We start from the raw sequence: 21,701 nt of genomic DNA on the forward strand, positions 1-21,701 counted from the left end.
GGAGTTGAACCCGGGCCGCCTGGGTGAAAACCAGGAATCCTAACGCTAGACCATATGGGATTTGGACACTTTAAACTGGCCATGGGCTTCTGGCGCACTTTCCATACATGTGGTCAGCGTGGGCGCAGGACCTTGTAGTGGCCTGTTGCTTTAGTTCTGTGACTGTAACAATGTGATAATAATTTGGCAAAACAAGAATTATCCAAAAGGACGGTTTTCTGAATTATATAGTGTTGTATGCATTCAGGGAATCTGTTTTTTCACTCAACCCGGGGGTTCAGTGTATTTGGGCAGATTCCTGTGATTGCAGAATTGATTCCTCAAACTGGTAATTAAGCTCTTGTCCAAGTGAAAATACTCGTGTCATCCATTTGAAAACACACACGGCAACCTTTATCTAGAGGAAAAACTGGAGTCAACCCCTGGCTGCGTACGAGAAAACCAGGAATCCTAACTGCTAGACCATTTGGGAACTGGCCAGCTTTAACTGGCCACAAGCTTGTGGGCCACTTTCCATAAATGTGGCCAGTGTGGGCGCAGGGTTTTGTAGTGGCCTGTTGCTTTTGGTGTGTGACTGTAACAATGTGATAATAATTTGGCAATACAAGAATCATCCGAAGGGACGGTTTACTGAAATATATAGTGTTGCATGCATTCAAGGGACATGTTTGTTGACTCACACATGGTTCAGTATTTTGGCCAGAATCCTGTGATTGCTGAATTTATACCTCGAACTGGTAATTAAGGTCTTGTCCAGGTGAAAATACTTGTGTCATGCATCTGAAAACACACATGGCAACCGTTATCTAGAGGAAAAACTGCCTATCGTCGGTCTGTCAAGGTACAAAACTGACATGTTGTGAGGTTAATAATGAAAGTGAGACCAACTTTTAATCCGCAAAATTGCTGATTATTCGCTCGTTCAGTTTAATGCGGATTACAAATTATTCTCAATGCCCAGGTGGCAATTAGTGATAAGGCTTCAAAATGGCAAGCCTGTGACATCAAAACCACATGGCATTGCACCCTTCAAAGTAGTAAAGCGGTTACAGAGTAGCGATGAAATTGTTCATTCTAGAATCAACTGGCCCACCAGCCTGCATTTTGTGAGACGAATGGCAATACCAAAGCATGTCCGTGTCTCCCCTAGACATCGGAATGGGTGTGCAGAATGTGCCTTTTTTTGGAAAAAATAGAAGAATGCCTAGAGAGTTGCCTTTTCTTTTGGACTTTGGAGAAAAAAAACACAACAACAAAATAAGCCGGAGAAAAGCAAGCACAGAGCGAGCCAGCCAGGAGTCGAACCTAGAATCTTCTGATCCGTAGTCAGACGCGTTATCCATTGCGCCACTGGCCCACCATTAGTAGAGACCCCCGATTGTTACAGACTTGTTGGTTTTCGATGTGACGGTGGCAAGCATTGATGTCTGCTCATTCTCACCTTGTTATCAGGAGAACATACTACCAGCCCACCAGCCCTCCAGCCCACCATCCCTCCCTGGTGGTCTAGTGGTTAGGATTCGGCGCTCTCACCGCCGCGGCCCGGGTTCGATTCCCGGTCAGGGAAAGCTCTTTTGCCTTCCAATTGTGGACTGCGAATTCAAGCTCTGCTGACAGCTGTGAGAAAGCCAGCTCCAAACCAAAAAATTGGTGGGAACATGAAAAAAAACACCTCCTTCGAGCCGGAGTTGAACCAGCGACCTAAGGATGGCCAACACTCCAACCTACAGTCCTCCGCTCTACCAGCTGAGCTATCGAAGGGGCTAAGGGCTAGTCAGAACCTCGACATATCAGGGTTCTGTAGCTCTACTGCTGGCCAAAAAGTCACTTCTGGTGCAGGAAGATTTGCTGGATCAGAACCTCGACATATCAGGGTTCTGTAGCTCTACTGTTGGCCAAAAAGTCACTTCTGGTGCAGGAAGATTTGCTGGATTTTTGAGGAGGGAAGCAAAAAGGAGCATGCATTCCCATACCGGGAGTTGAACCCGGGCCGCCTGGGTGAAAACCAGGAATCCTAACCGCTAGACCATATGGGATTTGGACACTTTAAACTGGCCATGGGCTTCTGGCGCACTTTCCATACATGTGGTCAGCGTGGGCGCAGGACCTTGTAGTGGCCTGTTGCTTTAGTTCTGTGACTGTAACAATGTGATAATAATTTGGCAAAACAAGAATTATCCAAAAGGACGGTTTTCTGAATTATATAGTGTTGTATGCATTCAGGGAATCTGTTTTTTCACTCAACCCGGGGGTTCAGTGTATTTGGGCAGATTCCTGTGATTGCAGAATTGATTCCTCAAACTGGTAATTAAGCTCTTGTCCAAGTGAAAATACTCGAGTCATCCATTTGAAAACACACACGGCAACCTTTATCTAGAGGAAAAACTGGAGTCAACCCCTGGCTGCGTACGAGAAAACCAGGAATCCTAACTGCTAGACCATATGGGAACTGGCCAGCTTTAACTGGCCACAAGCTTGTGGGCCACTTTCCATAAATGTGGCCAGTGTGGGCGCAGGGTTTTGTAGTGGCCTGTTGCTTTTGGTGTGTGACTGTAACAATGTGATAATAATTTGCCAATACAAGAATCATCCGAAGGGACGGTTTACTGAAATATATAGTGTTGCATGCATTCAAGGGACATGTTTGTTGACTCACACATGGTTCAGTTTTTTGGCCAGAATCCTGTGATTGCTGAATTTATACCTCGAACTGGTAATTAAGGTCTTGTCCAGGTGAAAATACTTGTGTCATGCATCTGAAAACACACACGGCAACCGTTATCTAGAGGAAAAACTGCCTATCGTCGGTCTGTCAAGGTACAAAACTGACATGTTGTGAGGTTAATAATGAAAGTGAGACCAACTTTTAATCCGCAAAATTGCTGATTATTCGCTCGTTCAGTTTAATGCAGATTACAAATTATTCTCAATGTCCAGGTGGCAATTAGTGATAAGGCTTCAAAATGGCAAGCCTGTGACATCAAAACCAAATGGCATTGCACCCTTCAAAGTAGTAAAGCGGTTACAGAGTAGCGATGAAATTGTTCATTCTAAAATCAACTGGCCCACCAGCCTGCATTTTGTGAGACGAATGGCAATACCAAAGCATGTCCGTGTCTCCCCTAGACATCGGAATGGGTGTGCAGAATGTGCCTTTTTTGGAAAAAATAGAAGAATGCCTAGAGAGTTGCCTTTTCTTTTGGACTTTGGAGAAAAAAAACACAACAACAAAATAAGCCGGAGAAAAACAAACACAGAGCGATCCAGCCAGGAGTCAAACCTAGAATCTTCTGATCCGTAGTCAGACGCGTTATCCATTGCGCCACTGGCCCACCAATACTAAAGACCTCCGATTGTTACAGACTTGTTGGTTTTCGATGTGACGGTGGCAAGCATTGATGTCTGCTCATTCTCACCTTGTTATCAGGAGAACAGACTACCAGCCCTCCAGCCCACCAGCCCACCAGCCCTCCAGCCCTCCAGCCCACCAGCCCACCAGCCCTCCCTGGTGGTCTAGTGGTTAGGATTCGGCGCTCTCACCCCCGCGGCCCGGGTTCGATTCCCGGTCAGGGAAAGCTCTTTTGCCTTCCAATTGTGGACTGCGAATTCAAGCTCTGCTGACAGCTGTGAGAAAGCCAGCTCCAAACCAAAAAATTGGTGGGAACATGAAAAAAAACACCTCCTTCGAGCCAGAGTTGAACCAGCGACCTAAGGATGGCCAACACTCCAACCTACAGTCCTCCGCTCTACCAGCTGAGCTATCGAAGGGGCTAAGATCTAGTCAGAACCTCGACATATCAGGGTTCTGTAGCTCTACTGCTGGCCAAAAAGTCACTTCTGGTGCAGGAAGATTTGCTGGATCAGAACCTCGACATATCAGGGTTCTGTAGCTCTACTGCTGGCCAAAAAGTCACTTCTGGTGCAGGAAGATTTGCTGGATTTTTGAGGAGGGAAGCAAAAAGGAGCATGCATTCCCATACCGGGAGTTGAACCCGGGCCGCCTGGGTGAAAACCAGGAATCCTAACCGCAAGACCATATGGGATTTGGACAATTTAAACTGGCCATGGGCTTCTGGCGCACTTTCCATACATGTGGTCAGCGTGGGCGCAGGACCTTGTAGTGGCCTGTTGCTTTAGTTCTGTGACTGTAACAATGTGATACTAATTTGGCAAAACAAGAATTATCCAAAAGGACGGTTTTCTGAATTATATAGTGTTGTATGCATTCAGGGAATCTGTTTTTTCACTCAACCCGGGGGTTCAGTGTATTTGGGCAGATTCCTGTGATTGCAGAATTGATTCCTCAAACTGGTAATTAAGCTCTTGTCCAAGTGAAAATACTCGTGTCATCCATTTGAAAACACACACAGCAACCTTTATCTAGAGGAAAAACTGGAGTCAACCCCTGGCTGCGTACGAGAAAACCAGGAATCCTAACTGCTAGACCATATGGGAACTGGCCAGCTTTAACTGGCCACAAGCTTGTGGGCCACTTTCCATAAATGTGGCCAGTGTGGGCGCAGGGTTTTGTAGTGGCCTGTTGCTTTTGGTGTGTGACTGTAACAATGTGATAATAATTTGGCAATACAAGAATCATCCGAAGGGACGGTTTACTGAAATATATAGTGTTGCATGCATTCAAGGGACATGTTTGTTGACTCACACATGGTTCAGTTTTTTGGCCAGAATCCTGTGATTGCTGAATTTATACCTCGAACTGGTAATTAAGGTCTTGTCCAGGTGAAAATACTTGTGTCATGCATCTGAAAACACACATGGCAACCGTTATCTAGAGGAAAAACTGCCTATCGTCGGTCTGTCAAGGTACAAAACTGACATGTTGTGAGGTTAATAATGAAAGTGAGACCAACTTTTAATCCGCAAAATTGCTGATTATTCGCTCGTTCAGTTTAATGCAGATTACAAATTATTCTCAATGCCCAGGTGGCAATTAGTGATAAGGCTTCAAAATGGCAAGCCTGTGACATCAAAACCACATGGCATTGCACCCTTCAAAGTAGTAAAGCGGTTACAGAGTAGCGATGAAATTGTTCATTCTAGAATCAACTGGCCCACCAGCCTGCATTTTGTGAGACGAATGACAATACCAAAGCATGTCCGTGTCTCCCCTAGACATCGGAATGGGTGTGCAGAATGTGCCTTTTTTTGGAAAAAATAGAAGAATGCCTAGAGAGTTGCCTTTTCTTTTGGACTTTGGAGAAAAAAAACACAACAACAAAATAAGCCGTAGAAAAACAAGCACAGAGCGAGCCAGCCAGGAGTCGAACCTAGAATCTTCTGATCCGTAGTCAGACGCGTTATCCATTGCGCCACTGGCCCACCAGTAGTAGAGACCCCCGATTGTTACAGACTTGTTGGTTTTCGATGTGACGGTGGCAAGCATTGATGTCTGCTCATTCTCACCTTGTTATCAGGAGAACATACTACCAGCCCACCAGCCCACCAGCCCTCCAGCCCACCATCCCTCCCTGGTGGTCTAGTGGTTAGGATTCGGTGCTCTCACCGCCGCGGCCCGGGTTCGATTCCCGGTCAGGGAAAGCTCTTTTGCCTTCCAATTGTGGACTGCGAATTCAAGCTCTGCTGACAGCTGTGAGAAAGCCAGCTCCAAACCAAAAAATTGGTGGGAACATGAAAAAAAACACCTCCTTCGAGCCGGAGTTGAACCAGCGACCTAAGGATGGCCAACACTCCAACCTACAGTCCTCCGCTCTACCAGCTGAGCTATCGAAGGGGCTAAGGGCTAGTCAGAACCTCGACATATCAGGGTTCTGTAGCTCTACTGCTGGCCAAAAAGTCACTTCTGGTGCAGGAAGATTTGCTGGATTTTTGAGGAGGGAAGCAAAATGGAGCATGCATTCCCATACCGGGAGTTGAACCCGGGCCGCCTGGGTGAAAACCAGGAATCCTAACCGCTAGACCATATGGGATTTGGACACTTTAAACTGGCCATGGGCTTCTGGCGCACTTTCCATACATGTGGTCAGCGTGGGCGCAGGACCTTGTAGTGGCCTGTTGCTTTAGTTCTGTGACTGTAACAATGTGATAATAATTTGGCAAAACAAGAATTATCCAAAAGGACGGTTTTCTGAATTATATAGTGTTGTATCCATTCAGGGAATCTGTTTTTTTCACTCAACCCGGGGGTTCAGTGTATTTGGGCAGATTCCTGTGATTGCAGAATTGATTCCTCAAACTGGTAATTAAGCTCTTGTCCAAGTGAAAATACTCGTGTCATCCATTTGAAAACACACACGGCAACCTTTATCTAGAGAAAAAACTGGAGTCAACCCCTGGCTGCGTACGAGAAAACCAGGAATCCTAACTGCTAGACCATATGGGAACTGGCCAGCTTTAACTGGCCACAAGCTTGTGGGCCACTTTCCATAAATGTGGCCAGTGTGGGCGCAGGGTTTTGTAGTGGCCTGTTGCTTTTGGTGTGTGACTGTAACAATGTGATAATAATTTGGCAATACAAGAATCATCCGAAGGGACGGTTTACTGAAATATATAGTGTTGCATGCATTCAAGGGACATGTTTGTTGACTCACACAAGGTTCAGTTTTTTGGCCAGAATCCTGTGATTGCTGAATTTATACCTCGAACTGGTAATTAAGGTCTTGTCCAGGTGAAAATACTTGTGTCATGCATCTGAAAACACACATGGCAACCGTTATCTAGAGGAAAAACTGCCTATCGTCGGTCTGTCAAGGTACAAAACTGACATGTTGTGAGGTTAATAATGAAAGTGAGACCAATTTTTAATCCGCAAAATTGCTGATTATTCGCTCGTTCAGTTTAATGCAGATTACAAATTATTCTCAATGTCCAGGTGGCAATTAGTGATAAGGCTTCAAAATGGCAAGCCTGTGACATCAAAACCACATGGCATTGCACCCTTCAAAGTAGTAAAGCGGTTACAGAGTAGCGATGAAATTGTTCATTCTAGAATCAACTGGCCCACCAGCCTGCATTTTGTGAGACGAATGGCAATACCAAAGCATGTCCGTGTCTCCCCTAGACATCGGAATGGGTGTGCAGAATGTGCCTTTTTTTGGAAAAAATAGAAGAATGCCTAGAGAGTTGCCTTTTCTTTTGGACTTTGGAGAAAAAAAACACAACAACAAAATAAGCCGGAGAAAAACAAGCACAGAGCGAGCCAGCCAGGAGTCGAACCTAGAATCTTCTGATCCGTAGTCAGACGCGTTATCCATTGTGCCAAGGCCGGCGCCCATTAGTCGAGGTAAAGATCCTAAAAGACGCACAGGTACGCGAGTTCGCGGCCCGCTCCGACCAGTGATGTAATTCCTGGAATGTGTTCGTTTTGACGCTGCTGATGCACGCGTGCGTAATCATCATTATCCCCCGTAATTTAATCGAACGTAAATTCGTACCCCGCACTTTAATTTGGGAACTTTCCAGGGTAAACAAACACGTTATGTACGTTTCATTCATACCGGACGCCGGAGGGCGCTCTCTCGCATTAACTCCAAAACGGACTCGTAGAAGCACCAACTTGTGACCACTATGTGACGCACGCTACAGGAAATACCTTATATGGACAAAGGCATCCAGCTGGATAAAAAAAGCCGAAATTATTTGACAGATAAAACGTGACTATTCATTGCAAAAATACATGATTTGTGTTTTTGTGCATTTTCATAACAAAATACATGAATAACGCAGCGCTTACTGACACTTTTTTTTTCAGTATAATATATTATTTTTACAGTATAACATTATATTATATTATTATATGTTCTGACTTATTCTGGAAGTCCCTGTTTCTTTGTGTGTGTGTTTTACTGTTATGTAATACTGGAATACTTAAAAACATGGTTTTTTTTTTGCAAACTACAATTACAGTGAGAAATAGGCACAAAAACATTGTGAGTGCAAAGATTAACAACCCTTTTTATTTGCAAATATAAAGTCATTATATAAAATTATAACAACAGTGCAAATATATATACATTTACAAATATTGTGAGAATACAAATAGGAACAATAACAATAGTGTGAGGGCAAATATTAACAACCCTTTTAATCTGCATATATATTTTAAAGCCAATAAAACATTTAGAACAGTAATGCAATTTTGTACAGTATACACCAAAAATGTTTACCACAATAATAAAATTTGTACATATCAGTGTAAAAACCAAAACAAACATTTGCAGTGCAATTTTGACATCAGACTAAGAAAATAATAAGAATTAATAGTAAACAAAGACAAACATTTACCACAGTAGTGCAATTATGACATATTTGCTTAAAAAAAAAAAGTAAATAAAAAAATAGTTTTTACCACTGTAGTGGACTTTTCATATATTAGCCAAAATAATAATAAAAAACATAAACATACCGTTTATATTATATATCTATCTTGGATGTGCTTGTAAGCACATGCTACCACAGTGAAGCGGGACACCCTCATTCCATCACAGCGCACCGCGTTTGGGTAGAGAGCACAGAGCCTTGTGAAAATGGCCTTCGGTTGCAGTCAGGCCACTGTGCAGGACTGTGAGCCCCAACGAAACACCTGCAAATTACAACAGAATACATATTATTAATGTAAGATTGTTTTCATTGTGTGATCTTATTTTTATTTTACCTTTCCTATGCTGTCTGTTTTGCTTTGTGTTGTCTAAATGTTCATTTATAATATGTGCGCATAGTTATGTTGTCTCTCTTTGTTTTGTTTTTAGATTGATGTTGAAATGTCATATCAATAAATCAGTTCTCTACTGTGTTGTGGAATAATTACAGGGTGTTGTTAGTCAGCCTGTCAGGTTTTTTTCACAATAATGACTGCATATTATCCCACTTATTACATGGCTACTTACTAAAGTACAGTAAAAGACAAATTATTTGACTCAACATGATACAAAATGATTTTAATGATTTAAGAAATGATTGCCTTGTTTCTTCTAAATTAAATATTCCAATGTACAGTTGGAACTGTGTTCATAGCAATGTAACATACTTAGCAACCTAATATATATAGTCAGAATAAAACGTAAATCACAACTAATAATTTATGTTGTAATCAGGCTAAGTTTGAACTTAACAGGCTACAGGAAGATAAGCTAGTCATGAAGGTGTCAGGTTTTAGGTGATATTTCAGCCAGTTTCAGATGTATTATATATATTTTATATAAAAAATGTGTAGACCCTATGTTTACTAAGCGTAACATACGTTTTGCTGCTCTCCACACCTGGGGCCACAATCTTCTTAGTGGCCCTGAATCGTCCCTGTTTTAGGTTGGTTTGGTTAAGTGGTGGGTAAATGGTCTTTTTCTTGTCATACTCCCCCAATGCCTGCCATAGGGAGATGATCTTGATGCACTCTTCTCCCGGCAAAGCCAGACGGTGGTCTCTGAGGCTAACCAAAAACTCTGCCAAGTCCTGCACGGCTCCATACCCCTCAATATTATCAGGTCCAACGTAATCCTAAAATGAAAGATAATTTAGGAACTTTTGATAGCATCAGTGAATACAAATATTCACATGAAAGCACATCCAATGTAACCCAGATTATGCTTACACACATGTAAATGTACATAAAAAATAAACTGGACCCTTACATCATGTGAAGTGTTCTCTTCCAATGTTGGACGATCCGTTTCTGCAGATAATCGGTCCACTGTGGCAACATTAAAAAGGTAAATATTTATTTTAAATTTGTATTTATGCCTTTCAATGTGATAAATACAAATTTATAGTTAGTGTGATAACAAATACGAAACCTTTATGAATACTTTAGTAAAACTCACAGCTATGTGCTCCAGGAAAGAGTTCTAGATTTGATTCAGCGTGCAGTGAGCTGCTGACAGGAGATGACACTGATGATGGAGGGACCACAAACAGTGATGACGTGGGGCTGGTTGCTGGAGGAGTTGGAAATGATGCTGCAGATGCTGCAGACACTGATGCTTGTGAAGAGGCAGCAGGTGTCCGTTCAGTGTCAAAGGTGGGGACAGTGATGTCCTGAAACTCCTCAAGTTCAGCATAACCTTCATCCACCTCTATACCAACCTCAGTAGTCTCTGACTCTTCAATGGCCAACTTGTAGTCCTGCAGAACTTTACCAGTTTGCTGGTAAAGATATTCCACTCCAATAAGCTCACCTTTAAAATAGTAAAACATTGACAATTAGATAATATACCACAATATTATATTATAACTCAGTTCCTCAGTTTCCTTTGCAAATCATTAGCTAAAGATTAATTAAAGCTGACAACTGGAAGTTGAAGTGCATAGCTTTGGCCACTGTAGTAATTAACATATACATTTAAATCATTAGTTAATATAATGTTATTACTCAACTTATACATTAAAGTACATTTGACTGGTAACAATTTATTTATTACTTAATCTATTAATCATATAGAATGTTTATTAGTTGCTGATGTAGTAATCATTAATAAATGGTTTAAGTTAGTCCTTCATGAGTTTACATTAACTCGTGATTATCTGTGCATTCTTGAAGCATGAATTAATGCATATTTGTGCACCAGTATTGTAATTTTATTGATAAAAGACTCACTTACATTGCAAATGTTGTTTAGAAGTTAATCGATGACCGTTATCTTCTTCTTCTTCACCATAGACAGTAAAAGTGATCCTTAAATCTCCGGTAGTTTTTAATGTTATCAATTGATCTACTTACTACGAAGAATCGCGGATGAGGAACGGGCGCTGATTGGCAAATTCGCGGTTGCGATACGAGCGCTGATTGGCAAATTCGCGGTTGCGATACGAGCGCTGATTGGCAAATTCGCGGTTGCGATACGAGCGCTGATTGGCTAAAATATAAGTTTCAAGGTTGCAGCCGGGTACGTGATTGGCTGTCATAACAAAGAATAACCACGACCTAAAGGTGACATGGAGCGCCACTGGCCCACCATTAGTAAAGACCCCCGATTGTTACAGACTTGTTGGTTTTCGATGTGACGGTGGCAAGCATTGATGTCTGCTCATTCTCACCTTGTTATCAGGAGAACAGACTACCAGCCCTCCAGCCCACCAGCCCACCAGCGCACCAGCCCACGAGCCCACGAGCCCTCCATCCCTCCCTGGTGGTCTAGTGGTTAGGATTCGGCGCTCTCACCGCCGCGGCCCGGGTTCGATTCCCGGTCAGGGAAAGGTCTTTTGCCTTCCAATTGTGGACTGCGAATTCAAGCTCTGCTGACAGCTGTGAGAAAGCCAGCTCCAAGCCAAAACATTGGTGGGAACATGAAAAAAACACCTCCTTCGAGCCGGAGTTGAACCAGCGACCTAAGGATGGCCAACACTCCAACCTACGATCCTCCGCTCTACCAGCTGAGCTATCGAAGGGGCTAAGGGCTTGTCAGAACCTCGACATATCAGGGTTCTGTAGCTCTACTGCTGGCCAAAAAGTCACTTCTGGTGCAGGAAGATTTGCTGGATCAGAACCTCGACATATCAGGGTTCTGTAGCTCTACTGTTGGCCAAAAAGTCACTTCTGGTGCAGGAAGATTTGCTGGATTTTTGAGGAGGGAAGCAAAAAGGAGCATGCATTCCCATACCGGGAGTTGAACCCGGGCCGCCTGGGTGAAAACCAGGAATCCTAACCGCTAGACCATATGGGATTTGGACACTTTAAACTGGCCATGGGCTTCTGGCGCACTTTCCATACATGTGGTCAGCGTGGGCGCAGGACCTTGTAGTGGCCTGTTGCTTTAGTTCTGTGACTGTAACAATGTGATAATAATTTGGCAAAACAAGAATTATCCAAAAGGACGGTTTTCTGAATTATATAGTGTTGTATGCATTCAGGGAATCTGTTTTTTCACTCAACCCGGGGGTTCAGTGTATTTGGGCAGATTCCTGTGATTGCAGAATTGATTCCTCAAACTGGTAATTAAGCTCTTGTCCAAGTGAAAATACTCGTGTCATCCATTTGAAAACACACACGGCAACCTTTATCTAGAGGAAAAACTGGAGTCAACCCCTGGCTGCGTACGAGAAAACCAGGAATCCTAACTGCTAGACCATATGGGAACTGGCCAGCTTTAACTGGCCACAAGCTTGTGGGCCACTTTCCATAAATGTGGCCAGTGTGGGCGCAGGGTTTTGTAGTGGCCTGTTGCTTTTGGTGTGTGACTGTAACAATGTGATAATAATTTGGCAATACAAGAATCATCCGAAGGGACGGTTTACTGAAATATATAGTGTTGCATGCATTCAAGGGACATGTTTGTTGACTCACACATGGTTCAGTATTTTGGCCAGAATCCTGTGATTGCTGAATTTATACCTCGAACTGGTAATTAAGGTCTTGTCCAGGTGAAAATACTTGTGTCATGCATCTGAAAACACACATGGCAACCGTTATCTAGAGGAAAAACTGCCTATCGTCGGTCTGTCAAGGTACAAAACTGACATGTTGTGAGGTTAATAATGAAAGTGAGACCAACTTTTAATCCGCAAAATTGCTGATTATTCGCTCGTTCAGTTTAATGCAGATTACAAATTATTCTCAATGCCCAGGTGGCAATTAGTGATAAGGCTTCAAAATGGCAAGCCTGTGACATCAAAACCACATGGCATTGCACCCTTCAAAGTAGTAAAGCGGTTACAGAGTAGCGATGAAATTGTTCATTCTAGAATCAACTGGCCCACCAGCCTGCATTTTGTGAGACGAATGGCAATACCAAAGCATGTCCGTGTCTCCCCTAGACATCGGAATGGGTGTGCAGAATGTGCCTTTTTTTGGAAAAAATAGAAGAATGCCTAGAGAGTTGCCTTTTCTTTTGGACTTTGGAGAAAAAAAACACAACAACAAAATAAGCCGGAGAAAAGCAAGCACAGAGCGAGCCAGCCAGGAGTCGAACCTAGAATCTTCTGATCCGTAGTCAGACGCGTTATCCATTGCGCCACTGGCCCACCATTAGTAGAGACCCCCGATTGTTACAGACTTGTTGGTTTTCGATGTGACGGTGGCAAGCATTGATGTCTGCTCATTCTCACCTTGTTATCAGGAGAACATACTACCAGCCCACCAGCCCACCAGCCCTCCAGCCCACCAGCCCACCATCCCTCCCTGGTGGTCTAGTGGTTAGGATTCGGCGCTCTCACCGCCGCGGCCCGGGTTCGATTCCCGGTCAGGGAAAGCTCTTTTGCCTTCCAATTGTGGACTGCGAATTCAAGCTCTGCTGACAGCTGTGAGAAAGCCAGCTCCAAACCAAAAAATTGGTGGGAACATGAAAAAAAACACCTCCTTCGAGCCGGAGTTGAACCAGCGACCTAAGGATGGCCAACACTCCAACCTACAGTCCTCCGCTCTACCAGCTGAGCTATCGAAGGGGCTAAGGGCTAGTCAGAACCTCGACATATCAGGGTTCTGTAGCTCTACTGCTGGCCAAAAAGTCACTTCTGGTGCAGGAAGATTTGCTGGATCAGAACCTCGACATATCAGGGTTCTGTAGCTCTACTGTTGGCCAAAAAGTCACTTCTGGTGCAGGAAGATTTGCTGGATTTTTGAGGAGGGAAGCAAAAAGGAGCATGCATTCCCATACCGGGAGTTGAACCCGGGCCGCCTGGGTGAAAACCAGGAATCCTAACCGCTAGACCATATGGGATTTGGACACTTTAAACTGGCCATGGGCTTCTGGCGCACTTTCCATACATGTGGTCAGCGTGGGCGCAGGACCTTGTAGTGGCCTGTTGCTTTAGTTCTGTGACTGTAACAATGTGATAATAATTTGGCAAAACAAGAATTATCCAAAAGGACGGTTTTCTGAATTATATAGTGTTGTATGCATTCAGGGAATCTGTTTTTTCACTCAACCCGGGGGTTCAGTGTATTTGGGCAGATTCCTGTGATTGCAGAATTGATTCCTCAAACTGGTAATTAAGCTCTTGTCCAAGTGAAAATACTCGAGTCATCCATTTGAAAACACACACGGCAACCTTTATCTAGAGGAAAAACTGGAGTCAACCCCTGGCTGCGTACGAGAAAACCAGGAATCCTAACTGCTAGACCATATGGGAACTGGCCAGCTTTAACTGGCCACAAGCTTGTGGGCCACTTTCCATAAATGTGGCCAGTGTGGGCGCAGGGTTTTGTAGTGGCCTGTTGCTTTTGGTGTGTGACTGTAACAATGTGATAATAATTTGCCAATACAAGAATCATCCGAAGGGACGGTTTACTGAAATATATAGTGTTGCATGCATTCAAGGGACATGTTTGTTGACTCACACATGGTTCAGTTTTTTGGCCAGAATCCTGTGATTGCTGAATTTATACCTCGAACTGGTAATTAAGGTCTTGTCCAGGTGAAAATACTTGTGTCATGCATCTGAAAACACACACGGCAACCGTTATCTAGAGGAAAAACTGCCTATCGTCGGTCTGTCAAGGTACAAAACTGACATGTTGTGAGGTTAATAATGAAAGTGAGACCAACTTTTAATCCGCAAAATTGCTGATTATTCGCTCGTTCAGTTTAATGCAGATTACAAATTATTCTCAATGTCCAGGTGGCAATTAGTGATAAGGCTTCAAAATGGCAAGCCTGTGACATCAAAACCAAATGGCATTGCACCCTTCAAAGTAGTAAAGCGGTTACAGAGTAGCGATGAAATTGTTCATTCTAAAATCAACTGGCCCACCAGCCTGCATTTTGTGAGACGAATGGCAATACCAAAGCATGTCCGTGTCTCCCCTAGACATCGGAATGGGTGTGCAGAATGTGCCTTTTTTGGAAAAAATAGAAGAATGCCTAGAGAGTTGCCTTTTCTTTTGGACTTTGGAGAAAAAAAACACAACAACAAAATAAGCCGGAGAAAAACAAACACAGAGCGATCCAGCCAGGAGTCAAACCTAGAATCTTCTGATCCTTAGTCAGACGCGTTATCCATTGCGCCACTGGCCCACCAATACTAAAGACCTCCGATTGTTACAGACTTGTTGGTTTTCGATGTGACGGTGGCAAGCATTGATGTCTGCTCATTCTCACCTTGTTATCAGGAGAACAGACTACCAGCCCTCCAGCCCACCAGCCCACCAGCCCTCCAGCCCTCCAGCCCACCAGCCCACCAGCCCTCCAGCCCACCAGCCCACCAGCCCTCCAGCCCACCAGCCCTCCCTGGTGGTCTAGTGGTTAGGATTCGGCGCTCTCACCGCCGCGGCCCGGGTTCGATTCCCGGTCAGGGAAAGCTCTTTTGCCTTCCAATTGTGGACTGCGAATTCAAGCTCTGCTGACAGCTGTGAGAAAGCCAGCTCCAAACCAAAAAATTGGTGGGAACATGAAAAAAAACACCTCCTTCGAGCCAGAGTTGAACCAGCGACCTAAGGATGGCCAACACTCCAACCTACAGTCCTCCGCTCTACCAGCTGAGCTATCGAAGGGGCTAAGATCTAGTCAGAACCTCGACATATCAGGGTTCTGTAGCTCTACTGCTGGCCAAAAAGTCACTTCTGGTGCAGGAAGATTTGCTGGATCAGAACCTCGACATATCAGGGTTCTGTAGCTCTACTGCTGGCCAAAAAGTCACTTCTGGTGCAGGAAGATTTGCTGGATTTTTGAGGAGGGAAGCAAAAAGGAGCATGCATTCCCATACCGGGAGTTGAACCCGGGCCGCCTGGGTGAAAACCAGGAATCCTAACCGCTAGACCATATGGGATTTGGACAATTTAAACTGGCCATGGGCTTCTGGCGCACTTTCCATACATGTGGTCAGCGTGGGCGCAGGACCTTGTAGTGGCCTGTTGCTTTAGTTCTGTGACTGTAACAATGTGATACTAATTTGGCAAAACAAGAATTATCCAAAAGGACGGTTTTCTGAATTATATAGTGTTGTATGCATTCAGGGAATCTGTTTTTTCACTCAACCCGGGGGTTCAGTGTATTTGGGCAGATTCCTGTGATTGCAGAATTGATTCCTCAAACTGGTAATTAAGCTCTTGTCCAAGTGAAAATACTCGTGTCATCCATTTGAAAACACACACGGCAACCTTTATCTAGAGGAAAAACTGGAGTCAACCCCTGGCTGCGTACGAGAAAACCAGGAATCCTAACTGCTAGACCATATGGGAACTGGCCAGCTTTAACTGGCCACAAGCTTGTGGGCCACTTTCCATAAATGTGGCCAGTGTGGGCGCAGGGTTTTGTAGTGGCCTGTTGCTTTTGGTGTGTGACTGTAACAATGTGATAATAATTTGGCAATACAAGAATCATCCGAAGGGACGGTTTACTGAAATATATAGTGTTGCATGCATTCAAGGGACATGTTTGTTGACTCACACATGGTTCAGTTTTTTGGCCAGAATCCTGTGATTGCTGAATTTATACCTCGAACTGGTAATTAAGGTCTTGTCCAGGTGAAAATACTTGTGTCATGCATCTGAAAACACACATGGCAACCGTTATCTAGAGGAAAAACTGCCTATCGTCGGTCTGTCAAGGTACAAAACTGACATGTTGTGAGGTTAATAATGAAAGTGAGACCAACTTTTAATCCGCAAAATTGCTGATTATTCGCTCGTTCAGTTTAATGCAGATTACAAATTATTCTCAATGCCCAGGTGGCAATTAGTGATAAGGCTTCAAAATGGCAAGCCTGTGACATCAAAACCACATGGCATTGCACCCTTCAAAGTAGTAAAGCGGTTACAGAGTAGCGATGAAATTGTTCATTCTAGAATCAACTGGCCCACCAGCCTGCATTTTGTGAGACGAATGGCAATACCAAAGCATGTCCGTGTCTCCCCTAGACATCGGAATGGGTGTGCAGAATGTGCCTTTTTTTGGAAAAAATAGAAGAATGCCTAGAGAGTTGCCTTTTCTTTTGGACTTTGGAGAAAAAAAACACAACAACAAAATAAGCCGGAGAAAAGCAAGCACAGAGCGAGCCAGCCAGGAGTCGAACCTAGAATCTTCTGATCCGTAGTCAGACGCGTTATCCATTGCGCCACTGGCCCACCATTAGTAGAGACCCCCGATTGTTACAGACTTGTTGGTTTTCGATGTGACGGTGGCAAGCATTGATGTCTGCTCATTCTCACCTTGTTATCAGGAGAACATACTACCAGCCCACCAGCCCACCAGCCCACCAGCCCTCCAGCCCACCAGCCCACCATCCCTCCCTGGTGGTCTAGTGGTTAGGATTCGGCGCTCTCACCGCCGCGGCCCGGGTTCGATTCCCGGTCAGGGAAAGCTCTTTTGCCTTCCAATTGTGGACTGCGAATTCAAGCTCTGCTGACAGCTGTGAGAAAGCCAGCTCCAAACCAAAAAATTGGTGGGAACATGAAAAAAAACACCTCCTTCGAGCCGGAGTTGAACCAGCGACCTAAGGATGGCCAACACTCCAACCTACAGTCCTCCGCTCTACCAGCTGAGCTATCGAAGGGGCTAAGGGCTAGTCAGAACCTCGACATATCAGGGTTCTGTAGCTCTACTGCTGGCCAAAAAGTCACTTCTGGTGCAGGAAGATTTGCTGGATCAGAACCTCGACATATCAGGGTTCTGTAGCTCTACTGTTGGCCAAAAAGTCACTTCTGGTGCAGGAAGATTTGCTGGATTTTTGAGGAGGGAAGCAAAAAGGAGCATGCATTCCCATACCGGGAGTTGAACCCGGGCCGCCTGGGTGAAAACCAGGAATCCTAACCGCTAGACCATATGGGATTTGGACACTTTAAACTGGCCATGGGCTTCTGGCGCACTTTCCATACATGTGGTCAGCGTGGGCGCAGGACCTTGTAGTGGCCTGTTGCTTTAGTTCTGTGACTGTAACAATGTGATAATAATTTGGCAAAACAAGAATTATCCAAAAGGACGGTTTTCTGAATTATATAGTGTTGTATGCATTCAGGGAATCTGTTTTTTCACTCAACCCGGGGGTTCAGTGTATTTGGGCAGATTCCTGTGATTGCAGAATTGATTCCTCAAACTGGTAATTAAGCTCTTGTCCAAGTGAAAATACTCGAGTCATCCATTTGAAAACACACACGGCAACCTTTATCTAGAGGAAAAACTGGAGTCAACCCCTGGCTGCGTACGAGAAAACCAGGAATCCTAACTGCTAGACCATATGGGAACTGGCCAGCTTTAACTGGCCACAAGCTTGTGGGCCACTTTCCATAAATGTGGCCAGTGTGGGCGCAGGGTTTTGTAGTGGCCTGTTGCTTTTGGTGTGTGACTGTAACAATGTGATAATAATTTGCCAATACAAGAATCATCCGAAGGGACGGTTTACTGAAATATATAGTGTTGCATGCATTCAAGGGACATGTTTGTTGACTCACACATGGTTCAGTTTTTTGGCCAGAATCCTGTGATTGCTGAATTTATACCTCGAACTGGTAATTAAGGTCTTGTCCAGGTGAAAATACTTGTGTCATGCATCTGAAAACACACACGGCAACCGTTATCTAGAGGAAAAACTGCCTATCGTCGGTCTGTCAAGGTACAAAACTGACATGTTGTGAGGTTAATAATGAAAGTGAGACCAACTTTTAATCCGCAAAATTGCTGATTATTCGCTCGTTCAGTTTAATGCAGATTACAAATTATTCTCAATGTCCAGGTGGCAATTAGTGATAAGGCTTCAAAATGGCAAGCCTGTGACATCAAAACCAAATGGCATTGCACCCTTCAAAGTAGTAAAGCGGTTACAGAGTAGCGATGAAATTGTTCATTCTAAAATCAACTGGCCCACCAGCCTGCATTTTGTGAGACGAATGGCAATACCAAAGCATGTCCGTGTCTCCCCTAGACATCGGAATGGGTGTGCAGAATGTGCCTTTTTTGGAAAAAATAGAAGAATGCCTAGAGAGTTGCCTTTTCTTTTGGACTTTGGAGAAAAAAAACACAACAACAAAATAAGCCGGAGAAAAACAAACACAGAGCGATCCAGCCAGGAGTCAAACCTAGAATCTTCTGATCCTTAGTCAGACGCGTTATCCATTGCGCCACTGGCCCACCAATACTAAAGACCTCCGATTGTTACAGACTTGTTGGTTTTCGATGTGACGGTGGCAAGCATTGATGTCTGCTCATTCTCACCTTGTTATCAGGAGAACAGACTACCAGCCCTCCAGCCCACCAGCCCACCAGCCCTCCAGCCCTCCAGCCCACCAGCCCACCAGCCCTCCAGCCCACCAGCCCACCAGCCCTCCAGCCCACCAGCCCTCCCTGGTGGTCTAGTGGTTAGGATTCGGCGCTCTCACCGCCGCGGCCCGGGTTCGATTCCCGGTCAGGGAAAGCTCTTTTGCCTTCCAATTGTGGACTGCGAATTCAAGCTCTGCTGACAGCTGTGAGAAAGCCAGCTCCAAACCAAAAAATTGGTGGGAACATGAAAAAAAACACCTCCTTCGAGCCAGAGTTGAACCAGCGACCTAAGGATGGCCAACACTCCAACCTACAGTCCTCCGCTCTACCAGCTGAGCTATCGAAGGGGCTAAGATCTAGTCAGAACCTCGACATATCAGGGTTCTGTAGCTCTACTGCTGGCCAAAAAGTCACTTCTGGTGCAGGAAGATTTGCTGGATCAGAACCTCGACATATCAGGGTTCTGTAGCTCTACTGCTGGCCAAAAAGTCACTTCTGGTGCAGGAAGATTTGCTGGATTTTTGAGGAGGGAAGCAAAAAGGAGCATGCATTCCCATACCGGGAGTTGAACCCGGGCCGCCTGGGTGAAAACCAGGAATCCTAACCGCTAGACCATATGGGATTTGGACAATTTAAACTGGCCATGGGCTTCTGGCGCACTTTCCATACATGTGGTCAGCGTGGGCGCAGGACCTTGTAGTGGCCTGTTGCTTTAGTTCTGTGACTGTAACAATGTGATACTAATTTGGCAAAACAAGAATTATCCAAAAGGACGGTTTTCTGAATTATATAGTGTTGTATGCATTCAGGGAATCTGTTTTTTCACTCAACCCGGGGGTTCAGTGTATTTGGGCAGATTCCTGTGATTGCAGAATTGATTCCTCAAACTGGTAATTAAGCTCTTGTCCAAGTGAAAATACTCGTGTCATCCATTTGAAAACACACACGGCAACCTTTATCTAGAGGAAAAACTGGAGTCAACCCCTGGCTGCGTACGAGAAAACCAGGAATCCTAACTGCTAGACCATATGGGAACTGGCCAGCTTTAACTGGCCACAAGCTTGTGGGCCACTTTCCATAAATGTGGCCAGTGTGGGCGCAGGGTTTTGTAGTGGCCTGTTGCTTTTGGTGTGTGACTGTAACAATGTGATAATAATTTGGCAATACAAGAATCATCCGAAGGGACGGTTTACTGAAATATATAGTGTTGCATGCATTCAAGGGACATGTTTGTTGACTCACACATGGTTCAGTTTTTTGGCCAGAATCCTGTGATTGCTGAATTTATACCTCGAACTGGTAATTAAGGTCTTGTCCAGGTGAAAATACTTGTGTCATGCATCTGAAAACACACATGGCAACCGTTATCTAGAGGAAAAACTGCCTATCGTCGGTCTGTCAAGGTACAAAACTGACATGTTGTGAGGTTAATAATGAAAGTGAGACCAACTTTTAATCCGCAAAATTGCTGATTATTCGCTCGTTCAGTTTAATGCAGATTACAAATTATTCTCAATGCCCAGGTGGCAATTAGTGATAAGGCTTCAAAATGGCAAGCCTGTGACATCAAAACCACATGGCATTGCACCCTTCAAAGTAGTAAAGCGGTTACAGAGTAGCGATGAAATTGTTCATTCTAGAATCAACTGGCCCACCAGCCTGCATTTTGTGAGACGAATGACAATACCAAAGCATGTCCGTGTCTCCCCTAGACATCGGAATGGGTGTGCAGAATGTGCCTTTTTTTGGAAAAAATAGAAGAATGCCTAGAGAGTTGCCTTTTCTTTTGGACTTTGGAGAAAAAAAACACAACAACAAAATAAGCCGTAGAAAAACAAGCACAGAGCGAGCCAGCCAGGAGTCGAACCTAGAATCTTCTGATCCGTAGTCAGACGCGTTATCCATTGCGCCACTGGCCCACCAGTAGTAGAGACCCCCGATTGTTACAGACTTGTTGGTTTTCGATGTGACGGTGGCAAGCATTGATGTCTGCTCATTCTCACCTTGTTATCAGGAGAACATACTACCAGCCCACCAGCCCACCAGCCCTCCAGCCCACCATCCCTCCCTGGTGGTCTAGTGGTTAGGATTCGGCGCTCTCACCGCCGCGGCCCGGGTTCGATTCCCGGTCAGGGAAAGCTCTTTTGCCTTCCAATTGTGGACTGCGAATTCAAGCTCTGCTGACAGCTGTGAGAAAGCCAGCTCCAAACCAAAAAATTGGTGGGAACATGAAAAAAAAACACCTCCTTCGAGCCGGAGTTGAACCAGCGACCTAAGGATGGCCAACACTCCAACCTACAGTCCTCCGCTCTACCAGCTGAGCTATCGAAGGGGCTAAGGGCTAGTCAGAACCTCGACATATCAGGGTTCTGTAGCTCTACTGCTGGCCAAAAAGTCACTTCTGGTGCAGGAAGATTTGCTGGATTTTTGAGGAGGGAAGCAAAATGGAGCATGCATTCCCATACCGGGAGTTGAACCCGGGCCGCCTGGGTGAAAACCAGGAATCCTAACCGCTAGACCATATGGGATTTGGACACTTTAAACTGGCCATGGGCTTCTGGCGCACTTTCCATACATGTGGTCAGCGTGGGCGCAGGACCTTGT

General features: G+C 44.7%; 1 protein-coding gene and 20 non-coding genes across 21 annotated transcripts; 7 read left to right on the top strand and 14 right to left on the bottom strand.

Annotated features, from left to right (window-relative positions):
• Nucleotides 1-1,284: 1,284 nt before the first annotated feature.
• On the bottom strand, nt 1,285-1,357 carry trnar-acg (transfer RNA arginine (anticodon ACG)). Its single transcript has one exon. It is a non-coding gene; the product is annotated as a tRNA-Arg (tRNA).
• A 138-nt stretch (nt 1,358-1,495) lies between these two features.
• Nucleotides 1,496-1,567, top strand: trnae-cuc (transfer RNA glutamic acid (anticodon CUC)). Its single transcript has one exon. It is a non-coding gene; the product is annotated as a tRNA-Glu (tRNA).
• A 397-nt stretch (nt 1,568-1,964) lies between these two features.
• Nucleotides 1,965-2,036, bottom strand: trnae-uuc (transfer RNA glutamic acid (anticodon UUC)). Its single transcript has one exon. It is a non-coding gene; the product is annotated as a tRNA-Glu (tRNA).
• Nucleotides 2,037-5,267: 3,231 nt separating this feature from the next.
• Nucleotides 5,268-5,340, bottom strand: trnar-acg (transfer RNA arginine (anticodon ACG)). The gene has a single exon. It is a non-coding gene; the product is annotated as a tRNA-Arg (tRNA).
• A 536-nt stretch (nt 5,341-5,876) lies between these two features.
• On the bottom strand, nt 5,877-5,948 carry trnae-uuc (transfer RNA glutamic acid (anticodon UUC)). Its single transcript has one exon. It is a non-coding gene; the product is annotated as a tRNA-Glu (tRNA).
• Nucleotides 5,949-8,451: 2,503 nt separating this feature from the next.
• On the bottom strand, nt 8,452-10,572 carry LOC128022772 (uncharacterized). Its single transcript, XM_052610565.1, has 4 exons — nt 9,795-10,572; nt 9,606-9,664; nt 9,218-9,471; nt 8,452-8,560 (listed from the first exon to the last, which is right to left on the bottom strand). The coding sequence occupies exons 1-4, from the start codon at nt 10,165-10,167 to the stop codon at nt 8,452-8,454; spliced, it is 795 nt and encodes a 264-aa protein (XP_052466525.1). The 5' UTR covers nt 10,168-10,572.
• Nucleotides 10,573-11,093: 521 nt separating this feature from the next.
• Nucleotides 11,094-11,165, top strand: trnae-cuc (transfer RNA glutamic acid (anticodon CUC)). The gene has a single exon. It is a non-coding gene; the product is annotated as a tRNA-Glu (tRNA).
• A 396-nt stretch (nt 11,166-11,561) lies between these two features.
• Nucleotides 11,562-11,633, bottom strand: trnae-uuc (transfer RNA glutamic acid (anticodon UUC)). Its single transcript has one exon. It is a non-coding gene; the product is annotated as a tRNA-Glu (tRNA).
• Nucleotides 11,634-12,857: 1,224 nt separating this feature from the next.
• Nucleotides 12,858-12,930, bottom strand: trnar-acg (transfer RNA arginine (anticodon ACG)). The gene has a single exon. It is a non-coding gene; the product is annotated as a tRNA-Arg (tRNA).
• Nucleotides 12,931-13,084: 154 nt separating this feature from the next.
• Nucleotides 13,085-13,156, top strand: trnae-cuc (transfer RNA glutamic acid (anticodon CUC)). The gene has a single exon. It is a non-coding gene; the product is annotated as a tRNA-Glu (tRNA).
• A 397-nt stretch (nt 13,157-13,553) lies between these two features.
• On the bottom strand, nt 13,554-13,625 carry trnae-uuc (transfer RNA glutamic acid (anticodon UUC)). The gene has a single exon. It is a non-coding gene; the product is annotated as a tRNA-Glu (tRNA).
• Nucleotides 13,626-15,131: 1,506 nt separating this feature from the next.
• trnae-cuc (transfer RNA glutamic acid (anticodon CUC)) lies at nt 15,132-15,203 on the top strand. The gene has a single exon. It is a non-coding gene; the product is annotated as a tRNA-Glu (tRNA).
• Nucleotides 15,204-15,600: 397 nt separating this feature from the next.
• Nucleotides 15,601-15,672, bottom strand: trnae-uuc (transfer RNA glutamic acid (anticodon UUC)). The gene has a single exon. It is a non-coding gene; the product is annotated as a tRNA-Glu (tRNA).
• Nucleotides 15,673-16,896: 1,224 nt separating this feature from the next.
• On the bottom strand, nt 16,897-16,969 carry trnar-acg (transfer RNA arginine (anticodon ACG)). The gene has a single exon. It is a non-coding gene; the product is annotated as a tRNA-Arg (tRNA).
• A 162-nt stretch (nt 16,970-17,131) lies between these two features.
• trnae-cuc (transfer RNA glutamic acid (anticodon CUC)) lies at nt 17,132-17,203 on the top strand. The gene has a single exon. It is a non-coding gene; the product is annotated as a tRNA-Glu (tRNA).
• A 397-nt stretch (nt 17,204-17,600) lies between these two features.
• On the bottom strand, nt 17,601-17,672 carry trnae-uuc (transfer RNA glutamic acid (anticodon UUC)). Its single transcript has one exon. It is a non-coding gene; the product is annotated as a tRNA-Glu (tRNA).
• A 1,506-nt stretch (nt 17,673-19,178) lies between these two features.
• On the top strand, nt 19,179-19,250 carry trnae-cuc (transfer RNA glutamic acid (anticodon CUC)). The gene has a single exon. It is a non-coding gene; the product is annotated as a tRNA-Glu (tRNA).
• Nucleotides 19,251-19,647: 397 nt separating this feature from the next.
• On the bottom strand, nt 19,648-19,719 carry trnae-uuc (transfer RNA glutamic acid (anticodon UUC)). Its single transcript has one exon. It is a non-coding gene; the product is annotated as a tRNA-Glu (tRNA).
• A 1,224-nt stretch (nt 19,720-20,943) lies between these two features.
• trnar-acg (transfer RNA arginine (anticodon ACG)) lies at nt 20,944-21,016 on the bottom strand. Its single transcript has one exon. It is a non-coding gene; the product is annotated as a tRNA-Arg (tRNA).
• Nucleotides 21,017-21,162: 146 nt separating this feature from the next.
• Nucleotides 21,163-21,234, top strand: trnae-cuc (transfer RNA glutamic acid (anticodon CUC)). Its single transcript has one exon. It is a non-coding gene; the product is annotated as a tRNA-Glu (tRNA).
• A 319-nt stretch (nt 21,235-21,553) lies between these two features.
• On the bottom strand, nt 21,554-21,625 carry trnae-uuc (transfer RNA glutamic acid (anticodon UUC)). The gene has a single exon. It is a non-coding gene; the product is annotated as a tRNA-Glu (tRNA).
• Between the last annotated feature and the right edge of the window lie 76 nt (nt 21,626-21,701).

The sequence above is a fragment of the Carassius gibelio genome, chromosome A11 (assembly GCF_023724105.1).
Source record: "Carassius gibelio isolate Cgi1373 ecotype wild population from Czech Republic chromosome A11, carGib1.2-hapl.c, whole genome shotgun sequence".
NCBI classification, from domain to species: domain Eukaryota; kingdom Metazoa; phylum Chordata; class Actinopteri; order Cypriniformes; family Cyprinidae; genus Carassius; species Carassius gibelio.